This window comes from Sorex araneus, chromosome X (assembly GCF_027595985.1).
Source record: "Sorex araneus isolate mSorAra2 chromosome X, mSorAra2.pri, whole genome shotgun sequence".
Taxonomy (NCBI): Eukaryota; Metazoa; Chordata; class Mammalia; order Eulipotyphla; family Soricidae; genus Sorex; species Sorex araneus.
In genome coordinates this window covers 157,531,355-157,548,022 of record NC_073313.1, presented here as the reverse complement: position 1 = coordinate 157,548,022, position 16,668 = coordinate 157,531,355, and the positions used below count along the sequence as shown (strand labels likewise).

Genomic DNA, 16,668 nt, shown 5'->3' with positions numbered 1-16,668 from the left:
TCAGGGCCCCGTGTGCTTCTGACCCAGGCGCCGAAGGGCCTCCTTCACATCCTTGTTCCGCAGACTGTAGATGAGGGGGTTGAGCATAGGGATGACCAACGTGTAGAACACGGAGATCACCTTGCTCTGCTCCATGGATTCCATGGCCCCTGGCTGGGCATATATGACGAAGAGTGTCCCGTAGAAAAGGGATACGGCAGTCAGGTGGGAGCCACAGGTGGAGAAGACTTTCAGTCTCCCGGATCCCGCACGCATCCTGAGGATGGTCACTATGATATAGCCGTAGGAGATGAGGATCACAGTTGTGGTCCCCAGAATGATGAGCCCACAGATGCCAAACAAGATCATTTCATTGAGCGCCGTGTCGGTGCAGGCCAGCTGAAGCAAGGCAGTCACATCACAGAAGAAGTGGTTGATGTGGTTGGAGCCACAGAAGGGGAGGCTGAACGTGAAGCTGGTCTGCATGGTGGTGTTGAAGAGGCCTCCACAGTAACTGACCAGCACCAGGCGGGCACAGGCTGAGGGACGCATGGTGACGGGGTAGCGCAGGGGGCTGCAGATGGCCATGAAGCGGTCATAGGCCATCACGGCCAGGAGAAAGCACTCTGTGGAACCCAGCAGGGAGAAGAAGAAAAACTGGGCGGCACAGCCAGCAAAGGTAATGGCCTTGGAGGAGGAGAAGAAGTTGACCAGGGTTTGGGGGGCGATGGCAGATGAGTAGCACAGGTCCAGGAAGGACAGGTTCTGGAGGAAGAAGTACATGGGGGAGTGCAGGCGGGCATCCCGGGTGATGACCACGATCATGGTGAGGTTCCCCAGGACGGTCACTGTGTACAGGGCCAGGATGACAGCAAAGAGCAGGGCCTGGGTTTCTGGGCCCCCCTCGAAGCCCACCAGCACAAAGTCCTGCAGAGGCGCTGCTGAGAGATTGCCGTGTCTGCGGGCCATCATGGCCCGGGGTGGGCGGTGGGTTCGGGGTAGGTGGCAGTGAGGAGGTAGGGCATGGGGAAGGGGGTAAATCAGTGTCTCAAGGTCATTCTGTCCCTGGAACACAAGATCCCTTACGTGCCAAGGTCACACTATCTGAGTGGTTCCCAAATCATCGTTGGCCCTCCAGATGATTCCAACTGACCTGAAAGGCAAGAATGTGCGATGAGGGACCGCAAGGATGCAGGCTCCTTCCCTGGAGACACCGAGCTGGTGCTGCCGGGAGGGGGTGTCACAGCTGCAGTGCTGAGCACTCACGGGAGACCAGGTCAGGATGTGTTTTCTAGGCAGGGATGAGGAGATGACAGCCCGCCCCTGAGAGGCCTCATCCACCTCTGCCCACCCTGAATGCTTTTGAGAAAAGGTGTCTGAGCACCCACTGCCCGCAGACTGGGCGGGTGCTGACTGCACCTTCAGCAGAGCCTGGGGAGAGCTGGCCCCAATGCTTGCTAGCTGGTATGGAGAGGTGTGTCTGCCTGGCTGACCCACAATCTCCTCTATTCTTGTCACTGAGCCTTACTGTGTTGGCCCTGGTTCATCCGCGGGCACAGAGGCCAGCTCGGGGCCATGGTCACCACTCCCGAGGGCTTCCTGTCTGCACAGCCCCGCTGCCCCTGCCCTCACCTTCAGAGGTGTCTCAGGACAGCTGGGGGCTTTCGGTGGGATGCTCAGATGGGGCAGGAACTGGGCCTTCCCTCTGCTCCAGTCTCCGCACTGCAGGGACACGGGACACGTTGGAGGCTTGTGTGCTGCTTCTCCTGCTGAGGTAGGACCGGCTGTGTGTGGCTCAGTGTCCCTGCAGCAGACGCACTCGGCCACTGGAGTGAAGAGTCTCCCCTGTCCAGTGGGACCAGAGGCCTCCAATGGCCAATTAGGCGGGGCAGGGTGTCTGCAGGCTCTGGGTTCCGGCTCCCTGGGTCCCCAAGTCCTGTGACCCACTGTCCCCGATTCCCAGCCCCGACGGCGAGCAGGAGGCCTGGCGCTGTCTGCATCCCTCTGGGACCAACTAGAGATAAAAAGGCAATGGAAAAGCCTGGTGTTAGTGACCCAGGGGACCCCTGGACATGGTGAAGAGGCTGGACACCACGCAGATGTGGTGGCCTGCTAGGGTATGCCCACGGAACTCTGCGACAACATCCCACACTTGTCCTGGACTGGAGTGATAGCACAGCGGGTCGGGTGTTTGCCTTGCACGAGGCCGACATGGGTTCAATCCCTGACATTCCATATGGTCCCACAAGCACTGTCAGCAGCAATCTGAGTGCAGAGCCACGAGGAACCACTGTACAGAGCCGGGTGTGACCCAAAAAGAAAAAAATAAAACACTTGTCTAAAAGGAAGATGCCCAGCTGTCTTCAGAAATGCCCGACTCAGACTCTAGAGCTGATGCGGCTGATTTTCACAGTGAACACACATCTAATGGAGGGGAGGGGATTGTCATGGGGACTAAGTCTTACTACTTTACTCTTGGCTTTGCTGGTTCACATGGTTACTCTGAATTTCACAACGCAGAGTGGAATGTGCCACATGCGGCCCCAACGATGAGGACAACTGTCCCATCTCAGAGCAGATGGTGTGGCCCAGTGTCAGGGCTGGGGGCTGAGACTGTTAGTGGTGGGGGCTGTTCTGTCATCCCAGATCTGCTTGAGTGACAGTCTCACAGTATCAGAAGGAGGAGAAAGCAAATTAGGAGGAGCAGGAAGGCAGTGACCTCCCCTCCCCAGGGACAGACTCTGCCTGACTAATTCCAGGGCTTACTGGGGCACCCAACAGTGACCAGCAAAGCTTTCTATCACTTCCTGGAGAGAAAAAAAAAAGATGAACTGTTAGGTACTGTAATGCTGACTTATTTTAAGCAAATTAATGTAGTGAATGTATTATTGTCATCTTATTTTTATTTTCCCAAGAGCATGTTACTCATAACACAGTGCCCTTTCCTCTGCCCCCCACCCCGGTCCTTTCTCTTCTTCAGGGAAGTGTCTGTTGCCTTTCTCTCCAACTTGATGGTCTATGGGTTTATTGTTATTGATCTTTGCATGTGCTTTGTATATCTTGGACATTGAATTTTTATCTGATGTGTTGTGCATATATATTTACTCCTATTCATTGGGTGTCTTTTCATTTTGCTCATGTTTCTTTTTCATGTTTCTTTTTCCATGCAGGAACTTTTCTTTTTTGCTTCTTACGATTTTTATGCATTTTATTATTATAAAGTAATTCATAGTAGTTCATTACAGATAATATTCAAATACCCACCCACCCAGCGAGCATCTTCCCACCACCATAAGAGGGAAGTGTGTACAACTGGACAACCACATGCAAAGAAATGGGCTTAGACCTTGACCTGACACCATGCACAAAAGTCAGATCAAAATGGATTAAAGACCTCAACATCAGACCACAAACCATAAGGTACATTGAAGACAAGGTCGGCAAAACCCTCCACGATATTGAAGATAAAAGTATCTTCAAAGGTGACACGGAACTAAGCAATCTAGTAAAAACAGAGATAAACAAATGGGACTACATTAAACTAAAAAGCTTCTGCACCGCAAAAGATACAGTGACCAGAATCCAAAGACTATCCACAGAATGGGAAAGGATATTTACACAATACCCATCAGAAAGGGGTTGATATCAATGGTATATAAAGCACTGGTTGAACTCTACAAGAAGAAAATATCCAACCCCATCAAAAAATGGGGCGAAGGAATGAACAGAAACTTTACCAAGTAAGAAATACGAATGGCCAAAAGGCACATGAAAAAGTGCTCTACATCACTAATCATCAGGGAGATGGAGATCAAAACAACCACAAGATACCACCTCATACCACAGAGACTAGCACATATCCAAAAGAACAAAAGCAACCGCTGTTGGAAAGGATGTGGGAAGAAAGGGACCCTTCTACACTGCTTGTGGGAATGCCAACTGGTTCAACCCTTTTGGAAAACAATATGGACGATTCTCAAAAAATTAGATATTGAGCTCCCATTTGACCCAGCAATACCACTGCTGGGAATATATCCCAGAGAGGCAAAAAAGTATAGTCGAAATGACATCTGCACTTATATGTTCATCGCAGCACTGTTTACAATAGCCAGAATCTGTAAAAAACCCGAATGCCCTAGAACGGATGACTGGTTGAAGAAACTTTGGTACATCTATACAATGGAATACTATGCAGCTGTTAGAAAAAAGGAAATCATGATCTTTGCATATAAGTGGATCTGCATGGAAAGTTTCATGCTGAGTGAAATGAGTCAGAAAGAGAGAGACAGACATAGAAAGATTGCACTCATCTGTGGTATATAGAATAACAGAGTGGGAGACTAACACCCAAGAATTGTAGAAATAAGTACCAGGAGATTGACTCCATGGTTTGGAGGCTGGCCTCACATTCTGGGGAAAGGGCAACTCAGAGAAGGGATCACCAACTATAATGTAGTTGAAGGCCATGCGGGGGAATGGTGTTGCGGGCTAGAGACTGAGCACAGTGGCCACTCAACACCTTTATTGCAAACCACAACAGCTAATTAGAGAGAGAGAACAGAAGGGAATGCCCTGCCACAGTGGCAGGGTGGGGTGGGGGGAGATGGGATTGGGGAGGGTAGGAGGGATGCTGGGTTTACTGGTGGTGGAGAATGGGCACTGGTGAAGGAATGGGTTCCCGAACTTTGTATGAGGGAAGCATGAGCACAAAAGTGTATAAATCTGTAACTGTACCCTCACGGTGATTCACTAATTAAAAATAAATAAATTTTTAAAAATTTTTTTAAAAAAGAGGGAAGTGTATAAAGTTTGTTGCATTTTATTCTGGGGCCATTTAAGCCCATATATACAGGAATTCAAGCAAGTATGTTAAAATCAAACACATGTATGCTACTTTAGGTATATCAGTGGGCTAGAGTATGAGAGGTCATTCCAGGAAATACTGCATCGCTCTCTCCCGGGAGCTTTATTTTGTAGTCTCTGGATCTTGGCCGTTGATAAGATTACATGGAGCCAGGGGCAGTTTGTGAGTGTGACTGCCAAGCTATTGGAAAACTGGGGATCTTGGTTGAGGAAGCCCAATCCTGATTCGAGCAGTCTTGGAGATCTCAGGCCCGGGTCCCACATAACTGGGTTCCTCTGCTGGTTCCTTCATGCGCGAGGCTTGTCCAAGCATGAGGTGAGTGGCCTTGAATATGGCTGTGGCTAGGTTCTGAAGGTTTACAGCTGCTGGGGCTTTGCTTTACGCGAAAATCTTTTAACTTTTTGTGTTCCTTTATTTATGTTTGTTTCTGTTGTTTTGGCAGGTGGAATAATATAATTAAAGCACCTTTGAGATCCAAATTATGAAATGTTCTGCGTTTTACTAATTTTATTTTATGCACTGTGTCTCATACCAAGGTCTTTGGTCCAGTTTGAATTGACTTTTGTGAATGGTGTGAAATACAGATACAGTTTTTTTTCTATTCTCTTCTTCTGCATGTTACTGTTCAGTGTTTCCAGCATCCTTTGTTGAAGAGGCCCCCCTTACTCCACTTCCTGTCCCTGGGTGCAGCTGTGTATAAATGTGAGGGTTTATCAATAGGTTCTCAATTCTACCAAGTAGATCAGTCTGTTCTTAATTTAGCACCAGCAATTTTTTTTGTTGTTGTTTTTGGGTCACACCCGGCAATACACAGAGGTTACTCCTGGCTCATGCACTCAGGAATTACCCCTGGCGGTGCTCAGGGGACCATATGGGATGCTGGGATTAGAACCCGGGTCGGCCGCGTGCAAGGCAAACGCCCTACCCACTGTGCTATTGCTCCAGCCCCAGCACCAGCAATTTTTTAAATTTTATGTATTTTTTTCCCAATAGCTAGACAGTCACATCCACAAACTGCCCCCAGCTCGAATAATCCCATCAACAGCCAAGATCCAGAGACCATAAAACAAAGCTCCTGGAAGAGAGTGATGCAGATTCTCCTGCCCCGTGCCTGGCTGTCTTCACTAGGGTGCCTCTGTGGGGGTGGGTTGAGTTTCCCTTCTCGCGAGAAGCAATAAAGGAAGACCTCAAAGAGAGAAGAGCAACAGTGCTGGCGAATGCAGCAGAAGCCAGGAAAAGTATTCACAACGCTCGCCTGTCCTTTGCCAGCTACAAGGCCAAGATGACTGGCCTCCGATGTCCTGATGGATCTATCACATCTTCCAGAAGGGCAATGGAGAGGAGTATTTAAGACTTCTACTCGGATCTCTTTGACAGCCACATCCACCTGCCCACATATCAAATTCCACAGGATGGATATGTCGTTCCCAACATCCTCCCTTCCTAAATCCAACACACCATTTCGTTGGTAAAGACGTGTACAGCACCCGGTCCAGACTAGGTCAGACCCAAACACCTGAAGAATCTGCCGCCAGTACTCATCAATACACTGGCTTGGCTCTTCACACACTACCTGTATGAATGCAAGGTTCCATCCCAATGGAAAACCAGCAGGACCGTTCTGTTGTACAAGAAGGAAGACATCCACGACATTGGCAACTATTGTCCGATTATGCCTGTTATCCATCGTCTACAAGTTGTTCACTCGAGTCATCCTGAAAAGAATAGGCAGAACACTAGATGAAGGAAAACCATGTGAGCCAACCGGGTTCCAAAGGGGATTCAGCATGATCGACCATATCCACACAGTGAGCAAGCTCATTGAAGTTTCATGAGAGTTCAAGATGCTGCTCTGTCTAACATTCATCGATTTAAAGAAGGCCTTTGATTCTGTTGAGACTGAAGTGGTCATCAAAGCCCTAGCCAAACAGGGCATTCAAACTCAATACATCAAGATCCTCCATGAGCTGTATTATGGATTCACCACCAGGACTTGACCATTCTACAAGGAAGTGATCATTGATGTAAAGAGAGGGATTCGGCAGGGTGATACCATTTCACTGAAACTCTTCAGTGCCACCCTCGAGAACGTCATGTGACAACTAGAATGGGAAGGAATGGGAGTGAAGATAGACAGTTGGCAACTATACCACCTCTGCTTGGCTGATGACATCGTTATCATAACACCAATTAGCCAAGCAGCACAAAAGCTGGCTGACTTCGACAGCAAGTGTGGAAAGATCGGACTGCAGCTGAATCTCAACAAGACGATGCTCATGAAAAACGAACTAGTCCCTGACGTTCCATTTGCTCTCAACAGAATGAACATCTCTGGATGCAGCAGCTATGTGTACCTGGGTCAAGAACTCAACATGAGGAGCGACGTCGCGCCAGAACTGTGCAGGAGAAAGAGAGCAGCGTGGAATGCCTTCCAGAGTGTCGAAGAAGTGGTTAAGAGGATAAAAAACCTCCGGCTCTGGGGACATCTTTTCAACTCCACCGTTCTTCCTGCACTAACATATGCCTCAGAGACCTGGACCCTACACAAACAGGATGAGAATGCTATTAGGTACCCCAAAGAGGAATCGAAAGAGCTATGCTAGGAGTATCACGTCTCACTCAAGTGAGAGAAGGAATCCGGAGTTTCGATCTCTGTCGATCGTCAAGAATCAGGGACGCTATCTCATTTGCCAAGGCGTCAAAAATCAGATGGGCTGGACATGTAATGCCATTCAGAGATGACCACTGGACTAGAGATGTTACCAACTGGATTCCACCCGATGTCAAAAGACCGCATGACCGCCCACCAACGAGATGGTCAGACTTCTTCGTTAAAACCCTGAATGAACGGTTTGAGACTCTTCCTGTTCCTGGAGTGAGCATTTATCATTGGGCTACAATAGCATGCAACAGGGACGAGTGGAAACGTTACTGGCGCCCGCTCGAGCAAATTGAAGATCAACGGGATGACAAGTGATACAAGATTTCATCCCCAAAAGCTGAATATGCCTCCTTCTCAAGTGCACATGGGACATTCTCCAAGATAAATCACAGGCTGGTCCAGAAAGCATACCTCCATAAAATTAGCACTGTAGCACTGTCGTCCTGTTGTTCATTGATTTGCTCGAGCAGGCACCAGTAACATCTCCATTCGAGACTTGTTACTGTTTTTGGCATATTGAATACACCACGGGTAGCTTGCTAGGCTCTGCCGTTTGGGCGGAATACTCTCGGTAGCTTGCCGGGCTCTCCGAGATGGAGGGAGGAATCAAACCCGGGCCGGCCGTGTGCAAGGCAAACACCCTACCCGCCATAAAATTAAGAGAATAGAAATTGTATCAATGATTTTTTAAACTGAAAATAAAAGTGAATCCCATCCAGAGATATAAATTCAAACTAAACACCTGAAAATTAAACAGCTCACTTCTGAACAATGAATGGCTTAGAAAGGTAATCAAAAAGGAATCTAAAGATTCCTGAAAACGAATGTGAAGGAAGACACGATTTACCAGAACCTCTTGGACACAGCAAAAGCAGTGTTAAGAGGAAAGTTTATAGCTCTGCAAGTATTCCTCAGGAAGGAAGAGCGAACCCACATAAGTAACTTAACCTCACAACTTAAGATCTTGGAGAATGACCAACAAAAGGAGCCCAAACCAGATAGGAGGAAGAAAATAATAAATCTTAGAGTAGAAATTAAGAAGACTTAAAATTAAATAAGAATAAAAATTAACAAAATAAACAAGATCTGTAAACCACTAGCAAGGCTCACAAAGAAAGAAACGGAGAACCCCCTAATAAACAGAATCAAAAACGGAAAGGAAGACATCACAACAGAACCTACAGAAATTCAAAGGATAACATAGATTACCTTGAAAAGATTTATGCCACGAAAGTAGATAACCTTGAAGACATAGATAAATTCCTGGACTCCTATAATCTCCAAAACCTGATCCAAGAAGACTTGGAATACCTGAACAGACCTATCACTATCAAGAAAATTGAAATAGGAATCAAAAGTATCCAAAAAAACAAAAGCTCTAGCCCAGATTAATTCACTAGTGAATTCTTTCAAACCTTCAAAGAGGACGTACTCCTAATCCTGTTAAAGATATTTCAGGAAATTGAAGAAACAGAAACACTTCCAAATGGTTTCTATGAGGTAAATATCACCTAAATACCTTTAGCCTACTTCTCCCTCTCACTCTGGGAGAAACTGGCAATCTTCTGAGACTTTCCTGCCCACATGGGACAGCCTTGCAAGCTTCCCATGGTGTATTTATATGCAAAATCCAGTAACAAGCTGGATCTCATTCCCCTGATCCTGAAGAGCCCCCAGTGCAACATCGTTAGGAGAGCCAAGTTGATATAGACTTCTAAGATCTCAGGGAAAGAACGAAATGAGATGTTACTGAGCCCTCCCGAGAAATCGGTGATTAACGGGATTTTGTGATCTCGTGATTCGTGAAATATTACCTCACACTGAAAGCAGACAGAGACACCAGAATAAAAGAGAAATACTTGATGAATATAGATGCAACGATCCTCAACAAAATACTAGCAAATAGAATCCAACCACTCATCCAAAAGATCATACAGCACGGCCAAGTAGGATTCATCCCAGGGATGCAAAGATGGTTTAACATTCGCAAGTCAATCAACATAATACACCATTTCAACAAAAGGAAAAATGAAACCCAAATGATTATATCAATAGATGTAGAGAAGTCATTTGACAAGATCCAGCACCCATTTATGATAAAAAAAAAAACTCAGCAAAATGGGAGTAAAAGGAACTTTCCTCAGTATAGTCAAAGCCATCTACCACAAGCACATAGCAAGCATTCTCTTTTTTTTAATTTTAATTTTATTGAATAACAGTGAGATAGTTACAAGCTTTCATGTTTGGGTTACAATCTCACATGATCAAACACCCATACCTCCACCAGGGCACATTCCCCACCACCAATATCCCGAGTATATCCCCCCTTTCCCACCCTCCCCCTGCCTCCATGGCGGACAATATTTCCCATACTCTCTCTCTCTACTTTTGGGCATTATGGCTTGCAATACTGACACTGAGAGGTCATCATGTTTGGTCCATTATCTACTTTTGGAATGCATCTCCCATCACAACTGGTTCCTCCAGCCATCATTTTCTTAGTGATCCCTTCTCTATTCCATCTGCCTTCTCCCCTCCGCTCATGAAGCAGTCTTCCAGCTATGGGGCAATCCTCCTGGCCTTTTTATCCACTGTCCTTGGGTGTCAGCCTCATGTGATATTATTCTTATCTTCACTTGTATCACTTGTCATCCTGTTGATCTTCAATTTGCTCGAGCGGGCACCAGTAACGTCTCCATTTGTCCCTGTCGCGTGCTAGTGCAGCCCAATGATATCTTCTTGCTCCAGGAACAGGAAGAGCCTCAAATCGTTCATTCAGGGATTTGATGAAGAAATCTGACCAACTAGTTGGTGGGCGGCCACGAGGTCTTCTGACGTCCCGTGGAATCCAGTCAGTAACAGCTCTAGTCCAGCGATCGTCTCTGAATCGTATTACATGACCGGCCCATCTGATTTTTGACGCCTTGGCAAACGAGACAGCATCCCTGATTCTTGACCGTCGACAGAGGTCAGAACTCCAGGTTCCTTCTCTCACTTGAGTGAGACGTGATACTCCTAGCATAGCTCTTTCGATTCCTCTTTGGGATACCTAATAGCATTCTCATCCTGTTTGTGTAGGGCCCAGGTCTCTGAGGCATATGTTAGTGCAGGAAGAATGGTGGAATTGAAAAGATGTGCCCGGAGTCGGAGGTTCTTCATTCCCTTAACCACTTCTTCGATGCTCTTGAAGGCATTCCACGCTGCTCTCTTCCTCCTGCGCAGTTCTGGCACCAAGTTGTTCCTCATGTTGATTTCTCAACCCAGATACACATAGCTGCTACATTCAGAGATGTTCATTCCATTGAGAGCAAATGAACCTTCAGGGACTAGTTCGTTTTTCATGAGCAAAGTCTTGTTGAGATTCAGCTGCAAACCTACCTTTCCACACTCATGGTCGAAGTCGGCCAGCTTTTGTGCCGCTTAACTAATGTTTGGTGTTATGAGAACAATGTCATCAGTAAAGCAGAGGTGGTATAATTGCCAACCGTCTATCTTCACTACCATTCCTTCCCATTCCAGTCATCACATGATGTTCTCGAGGGTGGCACTGAAGAGTTTCGGTGAAATGGTATCACCCTGCTGCACTTCTCTCTTTACATCAATGATCACTTCCTTGTAGAATGGTGAGATCCTGGTGGTGAATCCACAATACAGCCTGTGGAGGATTTGTTGTTGGTGATTTTAATGCCAAGATAGGTCTGAGAAGGTCACCTGAAGAACTCCACATTGGGACCCATGGCCTAGAATGGAATGATCAGGGTGAGAGACTGTCTGAATTCATCATGTCGACCAAGACCATCCATGGTAACTCACAGTTCCGGAAGGCCGAATCTAAATGCTGGACATGGGAGTCTCCCGGTGGACAGTTCCACAATGAAATTGACCACATCATTCTCAATCCAAGGTTTTGCCTGACTGATGTCGCTGTTGCCCCAAAATTCCACATGGGATCAGACCACTGTCTCCTTCGTGCAAAAATTCTACTTCACAGAGCAGGGAGAAAGGTCTGCAAAATTTAAGTCTAAGAAGGCAACTCCCAGAATGACCACCAACTGGGAGCTCTTTGGCACTATTGCAGCAACGTGGGAAGATGCCATTATTGACAACATCAACAAGGAATACAATCGACTGGTTCAGCACCTCCATGACTGTGCAAAGAATGCCGAGAGTGAGAAAGCCACAAACAGACGCCTGTCCTTGGAAACTCTTGAGCTCATTTGTCAACATGGTTTGACGCAAGCTTCAGGCAACCACAAGCTAACGTCCGAGCTCACAAAGCTGTGCAGAGATGCGATAAAGGAAGACCTCAAAGAGAGAAGAGCAGCAATGTTGGCCAGTGCAGCAGAAGCCGGGAAAAGTATTCGCAACGCTCGCCTATCCTTCGCCAACTACAAGACCAAGATGACTGCCCTTCAACGTCCTGATGGATCTGTCACATCTTCCAGAAAGGCAATGGAGAGGATTATTCAAGACTTCTACTCGAATCTCTTTGACAGCCATGTCCACCTGCCCGCATACCAAATTCTGCAGGATAGATATGTCGTTCCCAACTTCCTCCCTTCTGAAATCCGACACTCCATTTCGTTGGTAAAGACGTGTATAGAACCTTGTCCAGACAAGGTCAGGCCCGAACACCTGAAGAATCTGCCACCAGTACTCATCAATACACTGGATCGACTCTTCACACGCTACCTCTCTGAATGCAAGGTTCCATCTCAGTGGAAAACCAGTAGGACCATTCTGTTGTACAAGAAGGGAGACATCCATGACATTGTCAACTATTGCCCAATCTGCCTGCTGTCTGTCATCTACAAGTTGTTCATTCATGTCATCCTGAAAAGAATAGGCAGAACACTAGATGAAGGACAACCATGTGAGCAAGCTGGGTTCCAAAGGGGATTCAGCACGATAGACCATATCCACACAGTGACCAAACTCACTGAAGTTTCGAGAGAGTTCAAGATGCTGCTCTGTCTAACGTTCATCGACTTAAAGAAGGCCTTCGATTCTGTTGAGACTGAGGCGGTCATCGAAGCCCTAGCCAAACAGGGCGTTCAAACTCAGTATATCAAAATCCTCCGTGATATTATTCTATACTCCACAAATGAGTGCAGTCCTTCTATGTCTGTCCCTCTCTTTCTGACTCATTTCACTTAGCATGATACTCTCCATGTCTATCCATTTATAAGCAAATTTCATGACTTCATCTCTCCTAACAGCTGCATAGTATTCCACCGTGTAGAAAAAAATATGGAACGCTTCACGAATTTGAGTGCCATCCTTGCACAGGGATCATGCTAATCTTCTCTGTATTGTTCCAATTTTAATATATGTGGTACCGAAGCGAGCACAGCAAGCATTATTCTCAGCGGTGGAAAACTAAGAGCCTTCCTTCTAAGATCAGGAAGAAGACAAGGTTGCCCACTCTCACCACTTCTATTCAATATGGTACTGGAAGTACTTGCCATAGCACATAGGCAAGAAAAGGATATCAAGAGCATCCATATAGGAAAGGAAGAAGTCAAGCTATCATTATTCACAGACCACATGATACTGTACTTAGAGGACCCAAAAAGTTCTACAGAATAGATCCTAGAAATAATAGGTTTATATAGTAGAGTGGCAGGTTACAAAATCTGTGGGGGCTGGACTAGGCCATCAGGATGAACCCGTGCAGACTGTCCCGCAAACAGGCAGGAACACGAGACCCATTAAAATTGGCGGGATTAATCGTGTGTCCAGAATGAGGAGAACATCTCTTTCTTTAAGCTGCTTTCATCAAATAACATAAATTTCAGTATACCAAAAGAGTCAGTCTTCCTCTTCTCACAGATCTCAGGTACTTAGCATGTTTGTTTTTGGCATGCAGAAAAGCTTTTGGCTTTGCCTGTTCTTCCTGTAGCTTCCTTATTGATGACGTCATTGAGCCTTTTAGAAGTGTGTACAGTAGGATGGTAATAAAAGGAGATCTCAGGATACTCTATCTTTGTCACAGGATCTGAGAGAATTTGGACCCTCCATGAAAATAATTCCTCTCATGTTCCTTGTCTCAGCTGCTCCAATAGAATGAATATTCACACAACAAAATCAATACTCAAAAGTCCATGGCTTTCCTATACAAAAATAATGAAAAAGAAGAAAAAGATATTGAAAAACAGTCCTGTTTACAATAGTGCCTCAAAAACTAAAGTCCCTAGGAATCAGCATAACTAAGGCGGTGAAGGACCTATACAAAGAAAACTAGAAAACACTACTCCAAGAAATGAAAGAGGACACTAGGAAATGGAGAGACATCCCCTGTTCATGGATTGGGAGGATTAACTGTCAAAATGTCAATATTCCCCAAAGCACTGTACAGATTCAACGCAGTTCCTATAAGGATACCCATGATATTTTTCAAAGAAATAGACAAAACACTCCTGAAATTCATATGGATTAATAAACCGCAACATAGCCAAAGCAATCCGTGGGAATAAATAAGATGGGTGGCATCACCCTCCCCAATCTCAAACTGTACTACAAAGCAGTATTAATTAAAACAGCATGGTATTAGCCTGGAAGCATACCTGCAGACCAGTGGGGCAGAGTTGAATATTCCGACACAGCCTCTCAAGTATATGATGACTTAACCTTTGATAAAAGAGCAAGAAATGTAATTACATTCCAAAATGTAATTACTGAAATAATCATGAAAGTCTGTTACTGTATCTCACGGTGATCCAATAAAATTTATTTTTAAAAAAATAAATTATAGGCTTTATGTTGCGTGAACATTTGTGCAATCGGAGGCACTGAGATAGGAACGCGGAAGAAATGCATTGATTGGAGGACTAAGGCTCACTCTGGCTCTTAGCAAAAGCAGAGGGCCTCGTGGACCTCCTTTTATTGATCATGGTACCTCTAAAGGACGCAATATAGTGATGTCACCAACGGCATCAAAAAATGTTACAGGGAGAACATTGAGACAATGGAAACATATTGTTTCCTTGTATGGGTAGACCTATAGCTTCGGGAAAAGAATACAGAACTGAGAAGGGAAAGATACAAAACCAAAACTGAAACCTTCTACAGGCACCTGGATTTACATCCCAAAGACAAAGCTGGGCCTGCACCTGAAATCTACAATTTACAATATCAAAGGTCAGGCCTGGCTAACACCATCTGCATGTCAAAGACCAGCCAGGCTTCTGTGAGAGAAGGAAAAACTGCTCTTTTCAGTTTTCTGAAATTATTTTTCTGAAGGCAGCTTGAAGGGGGAAAATGTTCAGCTTCATCCAAACCAGTCAGGACACAAGAGAAATCTCGCCCATTTTCATGGGTCCCTATGTTCCTGTCCATAGTACGGTACAGTATACATGGGCTCGCCCTGATAGCTCAGTCCAGCCCCAACAGCTTTATTTTTTAATTTCAGAGTACTACTATTTATTCAACCATTGATTAAACTTATTAAACTGAGCATAAACTTCACATTACTCTCTAAAAATTTTTTAATTGGATATCCAGGAGATAGACCATTACAAATCTATTCATAATTGTATGTCAGTCATACAATGATCCAGCACCCATCCCTCCACCAGTGTACTTTTCCCACCACCATGTTCCCTGTCTCACCACCACCACACCCCAACATCCTCTATGAGAGGCATTTTCCTTCTTGCTCTTTCTCTCCTTTTCCTTTTGTGCATTATGGTTTGCAATACAGGTGCTAAGAGGTCATGGTGTTTGTTCAGAGCATTCAGTATTTTTTTAATTAAACAAGCTTTATTGCATCACTGTGAGATATAGTTATAAACTTTCATGATTGTGTTTCATTTGAACAATGCTCGAGCACCCATCCCTCCACCAGTGCACATTTTCCACCACCATTGTGCCCAGTGTCCCACCCTTCACCCCTCACCCTACCACACCCCCTTCCCCTGTGGCAGGTACAGTCTTTCTTACTCTCTCTCATTTTGGGCATTGTGATTTGTTACACAGATACTAAGAGGTCATCGTGTTTGGTCCTTGGTCTACTTTCAGCGCATATCTCAACCTGGGTGATCCCTCCAATTATCATTTACTTAGTGGTCTCCTCTCCATCTGTCCTAACTGCCTTTTCCCCCAGCACGTGGGGTCAGCTTCCAAACCATGGTGTGATCTTCCTGGCCCTTATTTATACTGACCTCTACTTATCTCTACTGTGTTAGTCTCATATTATGCTACTCTATATTCCACAAATGAGTGCAGTCATTCTGTGTCTGACCTCCTCTATACTACAAAGCGGTAGTACTTAAAACAGCATGGTACTGGAACAGAAACAGACTGGCAGAATAATGAAACAGAGCTGAATATTCTGACACAGCCCCTCAAACATATGATCATTTAATCTTTGACAAAGGAGCAAGAAATATGAAGTGGAGCAAGGAAAGCCTCTTCAACAAGTGGTGCTGGGAAAACTAGACAACTGCATGCAAAAGAATGAACTCAGGCCTCTGTCTAATGCCAAGCACAAAAGTTAGCTCAAAATGGGTCAAACACCTCAATATCAGACCTGAATCCATAAGGCACCTGGAGGAAAATGTAGGCCGAACCCTCCATGACATTGAAGCTAAAGGCATCTTTAAGAATGAAACACCACTGACCAAGCAAGTGTAAACAAATATAAACAAATGGGACTATATAAAACTAAGAAGCTTCTGCATTTGATATTTTTATTGGAACGGTAAGACTGGAGTAGCTTTTCATTTGGGTAGCATCTCTGGAATGTGGATGTGACTGCCGAGGCTTCTGGAAGTACAGGGAGGTAGGGGGAGGTAGCCCATCCTGACCCTGAGAAAGCCTGGAGATTTCAGTCACAAAATCCACATACCAAGATTTTCACCAGATTATATCTTGGTGATGTTCGTCCTGAGACGGTGGAGTCAGGCCAGGAGCATGGCTGTGATTTTGGATTGTGGAAGCAAGTGGCCGTCTGGGGCTCTGCTTGGGTGAGCATAGGCCAACCTGCCCCTCTCCAATTTACCCCGGTCTGTTCAGCCATGTGTGAGTCTGAGCTTAACTGCGGCTTTTGATCTCTTTTGAGATTTATCTATGGGTCTATGAAATAAGGCTAATAAATGAGCTTGTATAGCTGAGCCAGAGATGTTTTGTGGGCATAGCATACCTAACTTTTGGAATTTAATTT

The 16,668-nt window shown here is 45.5% G+C and overlaps 1 protein-coding gene and 1 non-coding gene across 2 annotated transcripts; both read right to left on the bottom strand.

Moving 5' to 3' along the window:
* LOC101556305 (olfactory receptor 12-like) lies at positions 1–951 on the bottom strand. Its single transcript, XM_004620646.3, has one exon. It carries the CDS (start codon positions 949–951, stop codon positions 1–3), a length of 951 nt encoding a protein of 316 aa, XP_004620703.3.
* An 11,798-nt stretch (positions 952–12,749) lies between these two features.
* LOC129400432 (U6 spliceosomal RNA) lies at positions 12,750–12,856 on the bottom strand. The gene has a single exon (XR_008627675.1). It is a non-coding gene; the product is annotated as a U6 spliceosomal RNA (small nuclear RNA).
* Between the last annotated feature and the right edge of the window lie 3,812 nt (positions 12,857–16,668).